We start from the raw sequence: 17,674 nt of genomic DNA, 5'->3' as shown, positions 1-17,674 counted from the left end.
TCTATATATAATAGTTGCATCTGCTAATCCCAAATTCCCAGTCTATCTCTCTCCTACCCCCACCCTTCCCCCTTGGCAACCACAAATCTGTCCTCTGCATTTGTGAGTCTTTCTGTTTTATAGATTCTTTCTGGCTAGAATAAGAGAGTGATATTACAAACTAGCGTAATTAAATTAAAATTATATTGTTATTCAAAATTTCAAACTCAACTTCCACTTTCCTTAAGACAAATACTAACCTTAATTGTGTGTGTGTGTGTGTGTGTGTGTGTGTGTGTGTGTGTGTGTGTAAGTGTTTCAAATGCATTTTTAGACAAGGGAGAATTTTACATAGGCTCGAAGTACAAGAAAGTTGTTTATCGGCAATTCACTGACAGCACGTTCCAAGTTCCAGTGCAGAGAAAAGCTAAAGAAGAACACCTGGGAATTCTAGGTACTGTCACAGTTCCAATTCATCAGGGGTGGGTTAGTGATGTAGTGCTATGTGCAGTAGAGTCAGTCCATGTCTGTGTGTCTAATTTTCTTGGTTCATATATTAAGATTATTCAAATAAAAATAAAAAACAATAATGACTCAATAAAATGAGAAGCCTATATTTCTAAAAATATGGCATAATAAAATATTACTAATTTCCATTAGAAACAATGTATTATACCCCATATACTAATGAAGTCGTATATATTTGGTGTTTAGCAAATTGATGCCTGTAGTTTTGACGAAATGGCTAGAAATTACTTTCTACTGAAATTCTTAACTGAATTCTCCCTGTTATCTCACTCCTTCAGAAAAAAGTCATAGCTATTTACTTTTAAAATTAAGATGCAAATGATTAACTCCAAGAAATGTACATATAAATAAGGAAATAAGGAAAAAGAAAAAGTATTATGGTGCACAAGGCTGGGGAAAAGTTGCCTTCAGATTTTCAGAATCACTTTAGAAAACCAGAATTGTGAATTTCCTTGAAAGTCATCAAGTGCAGGGGAAGCCTCTCTGAAGCCCACTGTGTTTCTACACTGACAGAATTCCCTTGGGCTTGCGGATCCTCGGTCCCTGGAGTAAGACACTCAAGGGAGAGCAGAGTGGCATTGGTGCTGGGTCCCAGAAATTCTCTCAGGCAGGAGACAAGCTAAGACTGGCTCAGGAGTAGGAATGGGAGGGATCGTCCTACCTGACCTTTCAAATGCAGAACAGTCCTTAATTCAAAGGGAGATCTGGAAGTCCAGATGTTGAGAAATGCCTCCTGGCCAGGGTAGGGTCATAGCTGACACACTATGATTAACCACTACCCTGCAGGGAACTTTTAGGACAAAACCTCCCTCCACTAAGACTTGATGAAAGATGCACCCGTGGTCTCTGTCTTTAGAGACAGCCATAACTAGTGTTTTTATCTGAATCTTCTGGGACCAGGTTTAAATCCAAGACACTACAGTGGAGGCAGGGGCGGGGGAGGTGGTGGGGGGAGACAAAATATCCTTAAAGATAAAAAAAGTTATATATTCTTTTCTTTTATTACTGAGTTAGAGCTTCCAATCTGATAGGTATATAAACCAGTCTTCCTTTCCACTCTTGCCAGGTCCACAACTTCATGCCGATGTTGGAGACAAAGTAAATATTGTCTTTAAAAATACAGCCACAAGGCCCTACTCAATACATGCCCATGGAGTGAAAACGGAGAGTCCAACAGTTATCCCAACAGTACCAGGTATTTATGGTAGGAGGAGGGGTGCATTTTAATAGACTTTACAGCCTTTCTGCACACAACTGTTATCTAAATGAGTGCATCATGAGGGAGTGAAGAAGGAGGTGGTTAAGAGGGCATGCAGGGAGGTGGGTCTGTGTACATGTATGCCTACATGCATATAACAACAACAAAAAAAATCCATAGAACTATAAGGAAAAAAAAAACAACTGGTGGTACTAGAGACCTACATATACTCAAGGTTAAGTAGCGGAGATGGCCTCCCCCAAAACTGATAGTACTAGAGACCTATATATACTCAAAACAATAAATAAATATAATCTCAAGTTGCCCAAAGTGCTGTGAGAAAAGAAGAAGGCAGATGAGACAGTGTAAGTGACAAAAATACTATTGTGGGGGGAGGGCAGTCAGGAAGGCTTCTTTGAGGAGGTGCCACCAGTGAAGACACCTAAATGATAAGAAGTAATGAGCCACAGGAAGCTGTAGAGGGAAGGTATTCTAGGTCCTGAATGGATGTGGACTTGGTGGGTCTGAGGAATGGCATGGAGGCCAGAGCAGAGCAGAGCAGAGCGAACAGGGTCAGAAGGTGATATGAGATCCAGGGAAGGCAGGGAGGCAGTGGGAGGGAGGGGGAACCTCAAGACGCCATGGTTACCACTTCATAGTTCATCCTAAAATCCCATGTGAGGGTTTGAGGAGAGTAATGAGCTAATGAACCTCTTTTTTTTTTTTTTGTCTTTTTAGGGCTGCACCCGAGGCACATGGAAGTTCCCAGGCTAGGAGTCAAATTGGAGCTGTAAGCCACCAGCCTACACCACGGCAATGCCAGATCCAAGCCACACCTTTGACCTACACCACAGCTCATGGTAATACCAGATCCTTAACCCATTGAGCAACTCCATGGATCAAACTAGTCAGGTTCCTTACCACTGAGCCACAATGGCAACTCCCCCATGAACATTTTTTAAAGGATGATTCTGGCTGGTGTGTGAATAAGTGACCATGGGGGACAAGGGCAGACATCTAGTGTCAATTAGGGTTCTACTGCAATAATCTGGGTAAAAAATTAGTAAAACTTACACCAGGTAGGAAGCAGCTGAAGGAGCTGTGGTGTTCTGGTTCTGTTTTAAAGGTGGTGCTAAAAGGACTTGCTGAATGTTTGGTCATTAGGGAATGTTAGGGAAGGAGGAGTCAAGGACAAGCCCAAGGCCACTGATGGCAAAGAAGTTTGGAGCAGATAGAAAAAAGAAGGAAAGGCTATTTTTGGCTTATGAGAATAAGACTATCGAAGAGACAGTACATTCATGTGATGCTATGGTTTATGCTTTCTCAGTGAAATGTTCCGCTTACAAAAATGGTAAGGACATAGGGGCAGGTAGGATGGAGGACTTGAGGAAAAAAGGAAAACATCTACCATATCCTCATGTCCTCCTTGATTCCCTAGTAAAGGTTTGTCAGACTCCGGCTAATTAAAGTCTAACATTTTGAATGTTGAGATCTGCATAAATGGAATGGACAGTGAGTGAACATGGCTGAAAGTCAAGGTCTTGTGAGCAGTTGTATAGGAAACCCTGAGGATACTGGCAGCAAAGATCAGGCTGGAGAGGAACCCAGAGCAAATGGAAGAAAGTAAAGACCTTGGCAAGAGAGACGGATGGAGAAACTGGCCATTTTCCAAGTGTGAAGGTCCAGGGTGTGGTTGTGTCCTGTATGTAACAGAGTTGTCACAGAACAGTGTGTGGTATGACAGAATGGGAGGGACAACAGAGGTCACTGTGACAGGTCAGTGATCCATGAGGTCAAGAGGTCTAATGACGGCTCCCTGCCTGGAACTATGAAATCACTGAGGATAATGGTGAAAAAGGAGAAAAAGCAGGCCATGTGAAGCCGAAGGGATTACACAGGATGGTCTAGATACAGACACAGAGAAGAGAAGTGAAGAAGGGACTAGCACTGGGGGAACATCACTTGGGAGGTGGAAGAAAAAAAGGGTTTTAGAGAAATAGATTTCAGGCTAAGAAAAGAATGGTTGCAAAGTTTATACAAATTGTGATATTGGAATTGCCACCTCCTGGCTTTGTGGTGTGGCATGTATGTCATCGCTAGTTAATTCAGAACTGACAAGAAAATATAAAAGTGTGTCATACAGTTGGTTTTAAAACTAAATTCTTGAAGTTACCGCTGTGACACAGCAAGCTAAGGATCTGGTGTTGTCTCTGCATCGCTTAACCCCAGCCCAGCACAGTGGGTTAAGGATCCAGCATTGCCACAGCTATGACATAGGCTGCATCTGCAGCTCAGATTCCATCTCTGGCCCAGGGAACTTCCATATGCTGTGGGTGTGGCCAAAGGAAAAAACCCAAATTCTTGAAAACAACTTTGAGGACTGCTGCAATTTGAAAATAATTACTTTGCCATTTCCAGTTTCTGGGTCATTGGTTATCAAGGCTTCAATAATAATTTGATATATATATATATAATACATACCAAATATAACCAGATATGTTAAAACTTGATTAACTTAGGTGAAACACGCACTTACGTATGGAAAATCCCGGAAAGATCTGGAGCTGGAATAGATGATTCTCCTTGTATTCCATGGGTTTACTATTCAACTGTGGATCAAGTTAAGGTAAACTTTAAATCATATGTGTTTTGTGCATATTCCCCAGATGGACACACAATTAAAGGAAGATGTCATTAGAATTTTCCTGTGGTCCAACTCTATGACTCTAAAATCACAGGAAAGTAAGCTACTCTGTAATTCACTTTGGTTTCTTTTTTGTTTTTGGTTTAAGGATACAGTATCAATGTATTAACTCTATGACTACTGATTATGGGTACCACAGAATTAAATATTAACATGGTATTTTATTTCCCTTTTGATATGAAAATACATTCAACTCAAAGAACTGAAGTACATGATTTCAGAGTCCATTACATGATAATAAAAATGGTGATCCCAGCAATCAACCACAGCACAGCTAAACCTATTTGATTAAATCTTCAGAGCCCAAAGGCCCTCAACAACTATAAATCAGAACATGTATCTAGACTTTTATAGAGTTAAACCTCTAGTCCAAATCTCTCTCTTGAGTTCCAGACATGTCTGTATATATACACCTGCCTACTAAACATCTCTACCAGCATGTCCCACAGGGATGGGAACTCAGCAACTCTACAATGGAAACTGAGATCTTTCCCCACCTCATCCTGTATTCCCAGTTATAATAAATAGCACAAATACTAAACCTACTCATTTGTGCAAGCTACAGTCCTGAATATAAAGTATCTACTTCTTACCTCTGGCTTACCCAGACAATTCACCCCTACATAGAGCTCAGTCCATTCCGCCTAGCGCCACAGATCAGGTGCTAGTAATTTGCCTCAACTACTGCAATGACTTCATAGTCTCCAGTATCTTTCCCATACAAGCCTTCCTTCATTCCACCTCTAGGATCACTGGTCCAATATACAAATATGCTGCCACTCCACATTCAGTTTTTCAAGGGCTACTTATGACCTATAGCACAACATCTAAAATTCCAGAACATAATCTAGCTCAGGAGTTCCTGTTGCAACCCAGGGGTAATGAACCCAACTAGTATCCATGAGGATGTGGGTTTGATCCTTGGCATTGCTCAGTGGGTTAAGGATCCAGTGTCGCCATCTGTGGTGTAGACTGCAGACATGGCTCAGATCACAAGTTGCTGTGGCTATGACATAGGCAGCTGTTGTAACTCTGATTCAAGCCCTAGCCTCAGAACTTCCATATACTGCAGGTTCGGCCCTAAAAAGGAAAAAAGAAAATTCAGCTCAAAGGCCTATCAGACCTAATCTGCCGGAGTTCCCAATGTGGCTTAGCAGTAATGAACCCGACTAGTATCCATGAGGATTCAGGTTTGATCCTTGCTTTGCTCAGTGGGTTAAGGATCTGGCATTGCCGTGAGCTGTGCAAGTCGAACATGTGGCTCAGATCTGGTATTGTGTGGCTATGGCATAGGCCAGCCGCTGCAGCTCCAATTTGACCCTTAGCCTGGGTACTTCCATATGCCACAGGTGTGGCCTAAAAAAAAAAAATAATAATAATAAAACCTAATCTGCCATTACTGATGTCCAGCCAAACCAAACTTTTTGTAGATTTAAGTCCATTGTGGTCTTCCCTGTGTTCATTAGCATTTTATGTACCCCTATCACAGCAATCAGTCCATTTCTTCTATTCCTTGAGATTTTCCCCTGCTACATTGAGTTACTGGAGGGGAAGCCTTGCTTTGATTCATCTTTGGATTTTTAGTGACTGGTACAGTGTTTGGCTTATGGGATAAGCAAACCAACACTGTTCATTTGGGGTTCTTTCAGTTGTTGTTTATTAGCTGCTGAACCAATATTTGGCTTCTGCACATATTTCTGTTACTTCAGCATCACTTTCACAACCCACCTACTTCTCATCATTGCTCCAATTTAACTACTCCAATGGAAAGTTATGACTTGACAGAACCATGTTGGGCAGTCTACTACCTAAATCTTTCCCTCCAAGATTCCTGAGATAACAGGCAATAAGATCCCAGTTCTCTGAAATCTTAACGTATACCACAAGAATGACTTAAGTTTTTTCTTGTTTTCAGGATCTCTATAGCGGATTAATTGGGCCACTGATTGTTTGTCGGAAACCCTACTTGAAAGTATTCAATCCCATAAAGAACCTGGAATTTTCCCTTCTGTTTCTTGTTTTTGATGAGAATGAATCTTGGTACTTAGATGACAACATCAAAACATACTCTGATCACCCTGAAAAAGTAGACAAAGCCAATGATGAATTTATAGAAAGCAATAAAATGCATGGTATGATACATTCTTCTAAAACCTATTTTTTCCCCTTTCTGCTTTCAGATATAATTTTTTGGGGCGACTACTCATTTGTTTCATTTTATAATAAACCACTTCTGCCACACTTTGCATGTGAGGTAGAATTCTGTTCAAAGCAAAAAGGGGAGTATATTTAAAACTATTAGCTTCTCTTCTAATTCCCTTTTTAGTCTAGTTCACTTTTAAACTCAAAACTAGGAATAAGCCTTTTAGTGATAAGTGACTATAAGCAGAAAAACTGATATTATTGACTTTAAAGTACCCATTTCCTCTATCTGTAGTGAAAAAGTTCTAGTATCTCAAAAAGATCCCACTTATTAACCAGATAATCCTATTTTCTGTGAAATAGCCATTGATTTAAAATATTTTGGAAGGTAATCAAAACTCACATGTTGTCCCCAGCTATTAATGGAAGAATGTTTGGGAACTTGCAAGGCCTCACGATGCATGTGGGAGATGAAGTCAACTGGTATCTGATGGGAATGGGCAATGAAATAGACTTGCACACAGTACATTTCCACGGCCATAGCTTCCAATACCAGGTAAGGCCACTCATGGTCGTTATTCTGCTCTACTTGAAAATGTTTTAATACAAATGAAGAAGATATTTCCTCAGAGAGACTTACGATAAGTTTAAGGCTTTAAGAGACAACTCAATTATTTTCAAAGAGTGTGGCATGCAATAATTTCAAGTGCCATTATCAAACCTTTGTTACATGTTGGGCTTTCCTTTGGATTTAGTTTTTACTGGCTTTTCTTGGGGTTCTGCTCACACATTCCTGGGCAAGGCCTTTGAATGGAACTGCCAGCACAGAGGGTAGGAATGTTTACATGATGATGGATCAGATAGTAGAGATAAGACTTTATTATAACCTCTGCCTGTTCTAAGTTTGGATCTTAAATGGCCTGAAGTGAACAAGATCAGGTGTCAAGCAACTGATTGGTCCCTAGATCTCAATCCTACTTTGACTTCTCACCTAGTGCTGATTTCAGCAGGAATCAATAGCTGTTTTGAAAATGCTTTTTTCTTACCTTTGGAGTTAATGTAGAAAATTCAGAAGCTTCCACAAAGCACACTGCAGAAAAGGCCATTTTATTATTTGTATTTTGGTTTATTTCTTAGCAGACTTTCAATTCCATCCCTGCAGAAATACCCTCCAAGCACTCTGTCAAGACTACCTGAACTATCCCTGGTTTGGGCTTCTCTATTGGCCTCCATTTTTGCTCCCTTCATTACTTACCAGCCTTAAAGTTTCGCAGACAAACTAATCTAGGATAGGTTCAGAAACAGTGAGATTGAAATGGAGGCACAGCTAAATTCTCTTGTGTAACTCAAGTACTCTGATAAAAAGGCAAACAAAGCCAGGTGCTCCTGTTGGATGACTTCACCTTCATCACATCTTTCCTTCCTACCCACTTAATGGCCCATAGTGCCAAGGGTTTAGCAGGAATACAAGGATTGAGTATTAAACATAGAAATGTGCAGGGTCTCTCTCTTTTTTTTTTAAAGATTTATCCATGTCTCTGAGCTGGCCAGTGAAACATTACTTGAATGAACTCTCACATATGATAAACATTATATAATATTTGTCATTTTTCTAATTAAGCACAGGGGCATTTATACTTCTGATGTATTTGACATTTTCCCTGGGACATACCAAACCTTAGAAATGTTTCCAAAAACATCTGGAACCTGGTTACTCCACTGCCATGTGACTGACCATATTCATGCTGGAATGGAAACTACCTACACCGTTCTACCAAATGAAGGTGAATATCTAGTTAGTAATTCTGGAAGGCATATGTCATGAATATTAAGATGCACTTCTTTGCCTAAATACTTCCCTCAGTATGAAGCATGTGTGAATTTGCTGCCTTGATTTCTTCCTTTTCTACCTCCAAACAGGAATTCATTTATTTATTTATTTACTGTTAAATGGTGTGGGGTGCTGCTTATCTTCTGATAGCTGGTACTAATAACGGCACCAGTAGTCTCTAACACAAACTAACGCCAATTTGATGCAGTGTAATTAACATTCCTTGAAGCAATATATATGAGAGTAGTGGTGACTTAACAAAAGACACATTTAAAATTTAACTTCTTTCTTAATAGAAAACATTAACTTTTTTCTAGGTAGTACCTGGTACAGGAGAAAGGGGTCTCCAAAACCCTCCAATAACCAATATAATTTCAAATAGTCAATTAAGCAGAACAGTGTCTTTCTGTGCTTCTGAGGGGAAGGGAGATATTATTATTGTTCATCAAAGACTGTCTTAGTCCATTTAGGTTGCTTTAACCAAATACCACATTGGGTAGCTTATAAGCAACAGAAATTTATTGTTACAGTTCTGGAGACTATTAATCTGAAATCAGAGCATTTGGGTGATGGCCCTTTCCTGGTTTCAGACTTATTACATAGCCTCACGTGGGGAAAGGGACAAGCTAGCTCTCTGGGGCCTCTGTTATACAGACACCGATACCATTCATGAGGGCTCCACCCTCATGACCTAATCACTTCCCAAAGGCCCCACCACCTAATCCTTGCACCATGGGCAATAGCTTTTCAACATATGAATTTGGGGGGCATACAAACATTTAGACCATAGCAAAGATCCAGGAAAAATACAGATCTAAATTCTCTGCTCTGCTCACCCCAGCAAGAATTCTCCTGCCGATGTCCGCACATGCACACAATAAAAACACAATGAATGGAAAATGAATGGTCCTTTTACGGATAAACACTAAAGAAATATGTTGTATAAAGAGTAAACTTCCTGCTCAGTGGCTTCAGGCTTTAGTGTTCCCTGGGTCTTCTGAGTTTAGAATTGTTGGAATTGGCAACAGCAAATCCAACAGGGGGAAATGAGGTAGAGAAACAACTCCTTGTGTTTCCTCTTTGAGCTGGCATAAAAGGAAACATATAAATAGATGAAAATAAAGAAGCAAATATATTTCAAAAACTAAAAATCACTGAAAGATTACTGTTACAAATGAAAAGTTTTAATTCCCGCTCCTGGGTCTTACACAAAGACCTCATAGTTTGCAAAACTACTGCCATTAAAACCCTTTATTACGAAGAGTGGTACTGAGAGCACCAGAACCCCAAAGACTCAGACAGACAGATAACCCACTGGGTTTAATGCCAGTATCTGAACAAGGTGAAGAGTCAAAGAAGAGAAAAAAACACTTTAAGTAGAATTTAAAGAATGTTAGCACAGATACAAGCCACACAAAAGAATGGTCCTGCTCAGAGAAACAACCAAGAGTAAGGGAACACAGAGTAAGGCATTTGGGACATTCACGTGTGCAAATAAAATGCCTCACATTCAGAGGATGCTACTATAGGCTAAGCCAACACAAAAGAGACAATGAGAAGTTCCTCTTACATAAGCCTGGAAGGAGAAGAGGGAGATGACTGCTTGCTTGGTTAAGAAAGGGGAGACTATTTTAAAATCCATACTAAAAACTGAAGAACAAATAGCAAATGTGAAGAGAAAACACACGGTGGAAAAAAAGACTAAAGAGAAATCTGGCTTTCACGAAGAGAAAAGGTATTATGTGGGATTGAAAGAAGCAGTAATGAACAAAAAAGAGTTTGAACTATTCACAGAAAAATGGGAGCCACATTTATCTGTGTGAATTATCTTTAAATGAAAGTTTGATAAAGCTTTAGCCAAGTCTACCTTAATTCTAAATCTTAGGAAAAGTTTTCCCTACCATGACACAGACAAGGGAGAAAATCAAGTTATGGTGAAATCTTTCAATATTATTCACCAGGGGACAATTTCTTCCACAAAGAAAAATAAAATCATTAGAAGAGACTTGTGGATATCCTACCATACCTAATGGAATGCCTCACTTCCCCTACCAGAGGAAGCATAACAAAAACCTCCTCTGACAAATATAAACATACATTTTTAGACTGACACTTCCATGAGAGTGAGATAGCTCCCAAAAGGGAGCCACCTGTAGGAGGAAAGCTTGCTTAGCAGCTTTAAGTTCTTTATAGTCAGGAGTGTATATTCTTTATTTCCAGTAGGTTTCCAAATCCAATCTAATACTCTGTTTGGTAAATATCTAACCACACATTAACTCAATGCAAAGGAATTTTTTAAAAACATTTTTGGACACAATGTCAGACTTACAGAAAAGTTGTAGGAGCAGTACAAAAAGAATTTGTTTACCCTTTACCCAGATTCTCCAAATGTTATGTTGCACAGCACCATTTGCTTTCTCTTCCTTCTCCTATCTCCCCATCTCTGTATACGCACCCTGACTAAAGAGCTTATAAATACATACTCCTATTTCCTAACAAAAAGAATATTCTTGTACATAATAAACACAGTACACCTATCAAAATCAGGAAATTTAAAAAAACATTTCAATGTTATAGACTGTTTTCATTTTACCAATTACTCTGTGTTCTTCATGGAAAAAGAAAATCCAGTTCATACACTGAGTTTGGCTGACATGTCTTCTCAGTCTCCTTAGTCTGGGGCAGTTCCTTGGTCTTTGTCTTTCACAACTCTGATACTTTTAAAGAATACAGGTCAGTCACTTTGTAGAATACCCTTCAATTTGGGTTTGTCTAATGTTTCCTCATGACCAGATTCAGGTTATGCATTTTTGGGGGCAGGGATATTGGGTTTTCTCAGAATACATGTCAAGAGGCACCAGCTGTTGATTTGTTCCCTGACTTGTTATGCTCATTTGAAGCATCTGATTAAGGAGGTGTCTGCCAGGCTTCTCCACTGTAAAGTTATTAATTTTCCCTTTATAATGAAGAAGGATATTGCGGGAAGGAAAGTTAATTTTTCTTTAAATAAAGTTGTACTAGAAATACAGATGTGTTTTAAGCATATAAAGAGCAGAAAAATATGTGAATCAAGAATAATTAAACAAAATAACTTTAAAAAATCAGAATTCATTTAAATCACCATGTACTAATTTTTTTAACCATATGATATATACTATTTTTAATAATGATCTTAAAAATTTCTTTTTCTATAGAGACCAAGTCTGGCTGAAAGAAATAAACTGGTGATAAGTGAAAAAAAAGAAAAAGCAATGATTCATATATGTGAAAGTGTTGAATAGAATACTTTGGAATGGCTATAAGCATTTTTTAAAAAGACTGAAAACATATACTTTTGTGCATTTGTGGGGAAAACTGTGTTACACTGTTTCATATGAAAAGATCAACAGATTGGTATTATAACACATGAATGACTTTAATACACTTAATAATACAATTGATTGATATAGGGCATCATATCACCACCATTATGGCTTTCTTTAAAAAACCACATTTAAAAAAAAAAAAATCCATGACCAGACATTATCCTGGATAGTCCTCAAAGGATCACTATTAAGATTTCAATGAAATGTTTCTAAACTTTGGCTTCCCATCAACCCCTCTAACATGCTGCTCATATCACTGCTGATGAACCAGTGGACATTGGGACACAGTATACAGGAAATAAAATATTAAGATAAAATAAAACAATAATAAAATTTCAAAAATAAAATTTAAATTAAAAGAATTTACATAAAATAAATTTTAAAATAAAATGATGCCAATCTGAGTTTTGTGAACCCTTGAAGACATGATCAAAATGATGTTACTCTACACTGGAGAAAGGCAGAGTTGACAATTCTATAAATTAGATTCTGGTTAAGATGAACATTGTCATCAGGAGGAGTTTTTAAAATATGGTTGTGGAAACACCAGGTGAGTAGCATTTTTGCCCAACCTTAACTAAAGTCAAAGCATACTATCAATGAGCTAAACTTGGACTCAAAATTGTTTAATAAGAGACTAAAAAAGAACAGTTCTTCATATTTCTTTATTTTCACATAGTCTAGCTAAAAGAGTAAGAGGACACATCAACAAAAAGATGGAAACAAGGCTTTGGCTGAAAAACATGCATTCCACAAATCATGTTAATAGCCAGATACAAAGAAAGTTAGTTTTGTAAACTTCTACTTGATTTGATTCAGAGAGAAATTCAGCATGAGTTTTGAAAGTAACAAGAAAATAAAATTTGAAATATTTTATTGTGGGAAAACATTAACATTTTTCTCAAAGAAAATTATTGTTTTTAAAAGTGAACCAATAGAAAAAAACCGGAAAAATTAAAAAGTTAAATTCTGGACCACTTGGAGGGACATTCTTTTGAGCATACTCACAAATTGTTTCTTTGTGTTCCTGGGATGAAAAAGATTGTCATGTCTCCAACAACAGTGGATTGATGTTCCTTGGAATAAAATTAGTCTCTACCTTTAAAAATATATACCTTCTTTGAGGAAATTCTTATGTCTTGTAGCTTTTTTACATTCCAGACAAGTGAATGGATTCAGTTCATAAACTATGAAACTAAAAATACCACTGAGGTAAGCAGCCTAAAAGAATTTGCAATATATGTACAGATTCAATATAAAAATCCTTTATTTATATTTTTATCTGGAATTCAGTTTTTAAAAATTCAGTCTCATATGTGATTGTGGTATTTTTCAAGTGGTACCTTCAAGTCAATGATTTCTTTCGACTGCAGTAAAGAAGATATGGCAAGAAAAATGCTGCAGTGCCATCTTCTGGGAGCACATTTAAGAAATCCCTTAGTTCTAGTTCCACAGCAACAACTGACAATGTTTCTGTTTGTAGGAAAGAATATTTGAGTTAGAACCAAAATTCTGTCTTTCATCCAATTATTTTATTACTCAACCAATTAGAAGCTAATTCAGGTGACAAAATGCTATAACTATGAGAGAGACAAAGAGAGGGAGAGAGAGAAAAAAGTAATTTAAATCCACAGACTGCTTTATGGTTCTAACAACTTCTTATTTATTCTTTCTAGAATCATTTGTAGGAAAATACCATTAATTGCATACTTTAATGTTAGGACCATACTGCAGTTGACTTATAAAGATTGTTTGCTAGGACAGGAAATACTATTAATTGTTGGATGACAATTTTCTTTTTCGGGCCACATTGGCAGCATATAGAGACTCCAGGCTAGGGGTCAAATCAGAGCCACAGTTGCTGGCCTACTCTACAACCGCAGCAACACCAGATCTGTGCCGCATCTGCAACCTACACCATAGCTCATGGCAATGCTGGATCCTTAACCCACTAAGTGAGGCCAGAGATCGGACGTACATCCTCATGGATCCTAGTTGGATTCGTTAACTGCTGAGCCATGACAGGAACTCCAGGATCACAATTTTCTAAGTCAGTTCCTATTATAAGATTTTTCATGTTATTAATAAGCAGAAATCTGTTTTTAAGACTATTTACCTTTTTTTGAACTGCGAAATGAATATGTTCTAATGAAAAGTTTAAATATTAAGGAATTTAGTAAACATTCGTGTAAAGGTAACTATGTAATTTTATGATTCTATTGCTTCTTGATACATACATGCTACCCTCTGCTGGGAAGAGAAGCCAAGTGATACTTAAGAACAATGTTCCCAATGAACTTTCTCCTCAATGCCATTCCCTGTGTGCTCCTCCCATGCCCACCATGTACTCTATGTGCAGAGTGACTGAAATATAAAATCGCATGCTCAGGTGTGTGTGCATTCATCCAAAGTCATCTGTCCAATATTCAGCAACCTAAATCATCCCTTACAAAAAGAAATGACAAGTTAGTGAATGGTGTGGCAATGACAATATGGGAAAGCTCCCTACCTCTTGAATCAGACAGACTCAGGCAGGGATCACACTCATCTACTGATGGCCTGGGTGACTTTAAGAAAGTCACTTAGGAGTTCCCGTCATGGCTCAGCAGAAACAAATCTGACTAGTATCCATGAGGACATAGGCTTGATCGTGACCTCGCTCAGTGGGTTAAGGATCCAGCTTTGCCATGAGCTGCGGTGTAGGTCAAAGATGTGGCTCATATCTGCCATTGCTATGGATGTGGTGTAGACCAACGGCTATAGCTATGATTCGACCCCTAGCCTGGGAACCTCCATATGCCATGGGTGCAGCCCTAAAAAGAAAGACCAAAAAAAAAAAAAAAAAAAGTCACTCAACCTCCTGAGTCCTAGCTTCCTCATCTATAATATTATGGTACTATCTTCTAGTTTCCAGAGTCCTTTGAGAATTAAAATACAATCTTGCCTTAACAAATAATAACTACTAACATTATAGAACAATAAAATAGAAACTTAATAAACAATAACTACTAATTGGCAAAATCCATTAGCGTAGTGGTTCCCTACTAGTACAATTCTGCCTCCCTAGGGGACATCTGGTAATGTCAGGAGACATTTTTAGTTTAACTTGGCAAATGCTACTGGTATTTAGTAGGCAGAGGACAGGGATGCTGATAACATCCTAAAATGCACAGGAGACACCTACACATAAATCATCTGATCCAAGAGGTCAATAGTGACAAGGTTGAGAAAGGCTGCATTAGAAAGTTCCTAAGCATATTATATGTCTCTGACCTCCATAATCTAAGCACACTGTATAAGTCCCTGACTTCTACCTCCAACCTTACCATCTTGTAATTTTGCCTAGCATTTTATTCTAGAATTAACCCCAAACTTCTCATTAGTCCCAGGCAATTTAAAAATTGGTTTTCTCAGGGTTACTTAGTAAGTAGCAAACTTGGAACTCAGTTTCAATTCTTCCAACTCTAATCCTGGTTAGAAGATTACTGTCAGCACAGAGACCTCACTGCCCCACCACCACTCCCACCACCATGAAACTGGACCTGAGGTTATTTAGGTGTCTCCCTTTCAAATCAATAAATAGTTATATTATGCTTCCTATGGAGAAGCACATTGCTGGAAAGGAAAGTGAATAAAACACTATCCCAGCTTTGGAGGCCCTACAGTCTAATAAAGGTAAATCACATACAGTATTTAGTCCCATGAGCCACATACATACATACACAAATATAGTAAAGATATTTTTAAAAATGGAACATTTGGAGGAATGATTATTGGTTCAGCTACAGGTAAAGAGTGTGGATATGGATCAGAGTCTCTGACTGAGATAATGACATTACTGGGGTGTGAAGACTGGGATATCTATCTGGAAAGTGATCCACCAACAAAAATAATCAACTCAAAATTATGTGATTGGAGTTCCTGTTGTGGCTCAGTGGTTGACGAATCTGACTAGGAACCACGAGGTTGTGGGTTCAATCCCTGGTCTCACTCAGTGGGTTAAGGATCTGGCGTTGCCATGAGCTGCGGTGTAGGTCACAGATGTGGCTCAGATCCTGCATTGCTGTGGCTCTGGTGTAGGCCAGGTGGCTACAGCTCTGATTAGACCCCTAGCCTGGGAACCTCCACATGCTGCAGGTGCAGCCCTAGAAAATACAAAAAAAAAAAAAAAAAAAAAAAAAGTGACAAATATGATGCAAATGGGACTGGGTAATCAAACATCTGGCCTTTCCACCTTCTGAAAACCAAAAAGTCACACAGGGAGATGGGTAGAACACATAGTACAACAGAAAAACACCATCCAATGGCCACTGGCCACTGGCCAAAGGCAATTACCTCAGCTGGAAAATATAATTCCAACACTGTCACCTTCAGATATTTTATGCACACTGGTATCAATATGACCCTACCTTTGTCATCAGGCTAAACATTAACTAGTGATATTAACATACAAGAGTAGAGAAACTGATAACCAAATATCTATCGAGATTTATAAATGACTATGAAGTATAAAAGTTCAAATAATAACTACCAATGCTGCAAAATACTGCATAATTTAGAGATACTAAACTTTTAAATCTTTGAAAATCTTTTTAAATCTTTGTCATTCCTCAGAATTTGCTTACAATTATGATTAAAATGATAATAATCTTAATGTCTTACACAAAGTAAATTAAGTACCCAGGCCATTAATAAAAAATGTACTTGTTTTCAATGGCTATTTGAATTTTTAAAATACAGATATTGTGAGTTTCTATGACCTTGATAATTTGTTAAGTGTGTTTGAAAAGGTAACTTAAAAGCATTAGCTCTGGGAGTTCCTGTTGTGGGGCAGTAGGTTAAGAATCCAACTACAGCAGCTTGGGTCACTGTGGAGGCAGAGGTTTGATCCCCAGCCCAGCACAGTGGGTTAAAAGATCTAGTCTTACTGCAGCTGCAGTGTAGATCAAAGCTGTGGCTTGAATTCAGTCCCTGGCCCAGGAACTCTCATATACCATGGGTGCAGCCATAAAATTAAAAAAAAAAATGCATCAGCTGTGGAGCTAATGGAGATAAACAAATATCAAATGTGTGTGGGGTAAGGGAGCATACAATTGTTGAAAATAAGCTCTCCAGATGATTCTGCTAAGACCCTCTTCACCATGCTTGAGAATCACATGACAAGAGAGAAAGCAAGGCTTCAGCAAATATGGAAACAGAAACTAAAATGCTCAATCAAATTTATAATCAAACAAAAAGATTATTTTACCTTTTAATGATGACAGGTAAAGTTGATATTTCTCTCCACCACGTTTTATTCTCTGACAAAGTTCAGGTAGCAGTTTTTTCCACCACAAAGTCTATCTTAGGAAAAAATGAGTATTTTCTAAGTTTGATACATGTTACATTCAGATTTCCAACAAGAAGAAGACAACTGTGCAGGGCAAAAGTACATCACCTTGACTAAGGCATCAGAATTTGTTAGAATAGTCTTCTGCTTAAACTACAGCATAAAAGTCAGATATGCAACTTGAAAATCTGATTATATACTGTACATATGTACATGACTATTTTCAAAGAAACATAGCTATTTCCTGTTACCATCTCTTAGGGGGCAAGGAAAAAGGAAGGAACAAAAAGAAAAAGTACTCAATTCAAAAACTCTTCTGAAGACAAGATAGCCCAGAAAAAATTTTCCCATCATCCATTATGTTTTCCAAATCTCCAGGTAATAGCCTACTTCAACTCCAAACAAGAGATTTTCAGTGAAGATAACATACATTTTAATAGTCACTAGTGGTACTCAAAACACATAACATATTAAATATACATGCTCTTTTCACCCACGCAACACTTTAAGGTTGGACTGGCCTAACTGGTCACCGTTTTGCAGACAAGGCAACATGATTATCATCTGATTATCACTGATAAAGCCTAAAAAAAACATA

The 17,674-nt window shown here is 38.2% G+C and overlaps 2 protein-coding genes across 9 annotated transcripts in view; one reads left to right on the top strand and one right to left on the bottom strand.

Annotated features, from left to right (window-relative positions):
• The window catches only part of CP (ceruloplasmin), a 66,828-nt gene that overhangs the window by 41,645 nt on the left and 7,509 nt on the right, over window positions 1–17,674 (top strand). For 2 of the 3 annotated variants that reach the window (XM_013991587.2, XM_021068574.1), the window contains exons 13-18: window positions 294–433; window positions 1,574–1,702; window positions 4,225–4,331; window positions 6,325–6,541; window positions 6,968–7,107; window positions 8,173–8,335. In XM_013991587.2, the coding sequence (XP_013847041.1) occupies window positions 294–433; window positions 1,574–1,702; window positions 4,225–4,331; window positions 6,325–6,541; window positions 6,968–7,107; window positions 8,173–8,335 (896 nt within the window). 3 annotated transcript variants of the gene reach the window in all.
• Window positions 12,394–17,674, bottom strand: part of HPS3 (HPS3, biogenesis of lysosomal organelles complex 2 subunit 1) — a 48,674-nt gene continuing 43,393 nt past the window's right edge. For 2 of the 6 annotated variants that reach the window (XR_002337452.1, XR_002337455.1), the window contains 2 exons: window positions 16,996–17,090; window positions 12,396–13,220 (listed from right to left, as the gene is read on the bottom strand). Coding sequence is in view for 2 of the 6 variants with exons in the window: in XM_021068173.1 (XP_020923832.1) it covers window positions 13,093–13,220; window positions 16,996–17,086 (219 nt within the window). In the remaining 4 variants the exon portion in view is untranslated. 6 annotated transcript variants of the gene reach the window in all.

This window comes from Sus scrofa, chromosome 13 (assembly GCF_000003025.6).
Source record: "Sus scrofa isolate TJ Tabasco breed Duroc chromosome 13, Sscrofa11.1, whole genome shotgun sequence".
Lineage (NCBI taxonomy): Eukaryota > Metazoa > Chordata > Mammalia > Artiodactyla > Suidae > Sus > Sus scrofa.
The sequence above is the reverse complement of the archived record's forward strand: the minus strand, read 5'-3'. Positions and strand labels throughout refer to the sequence as shown.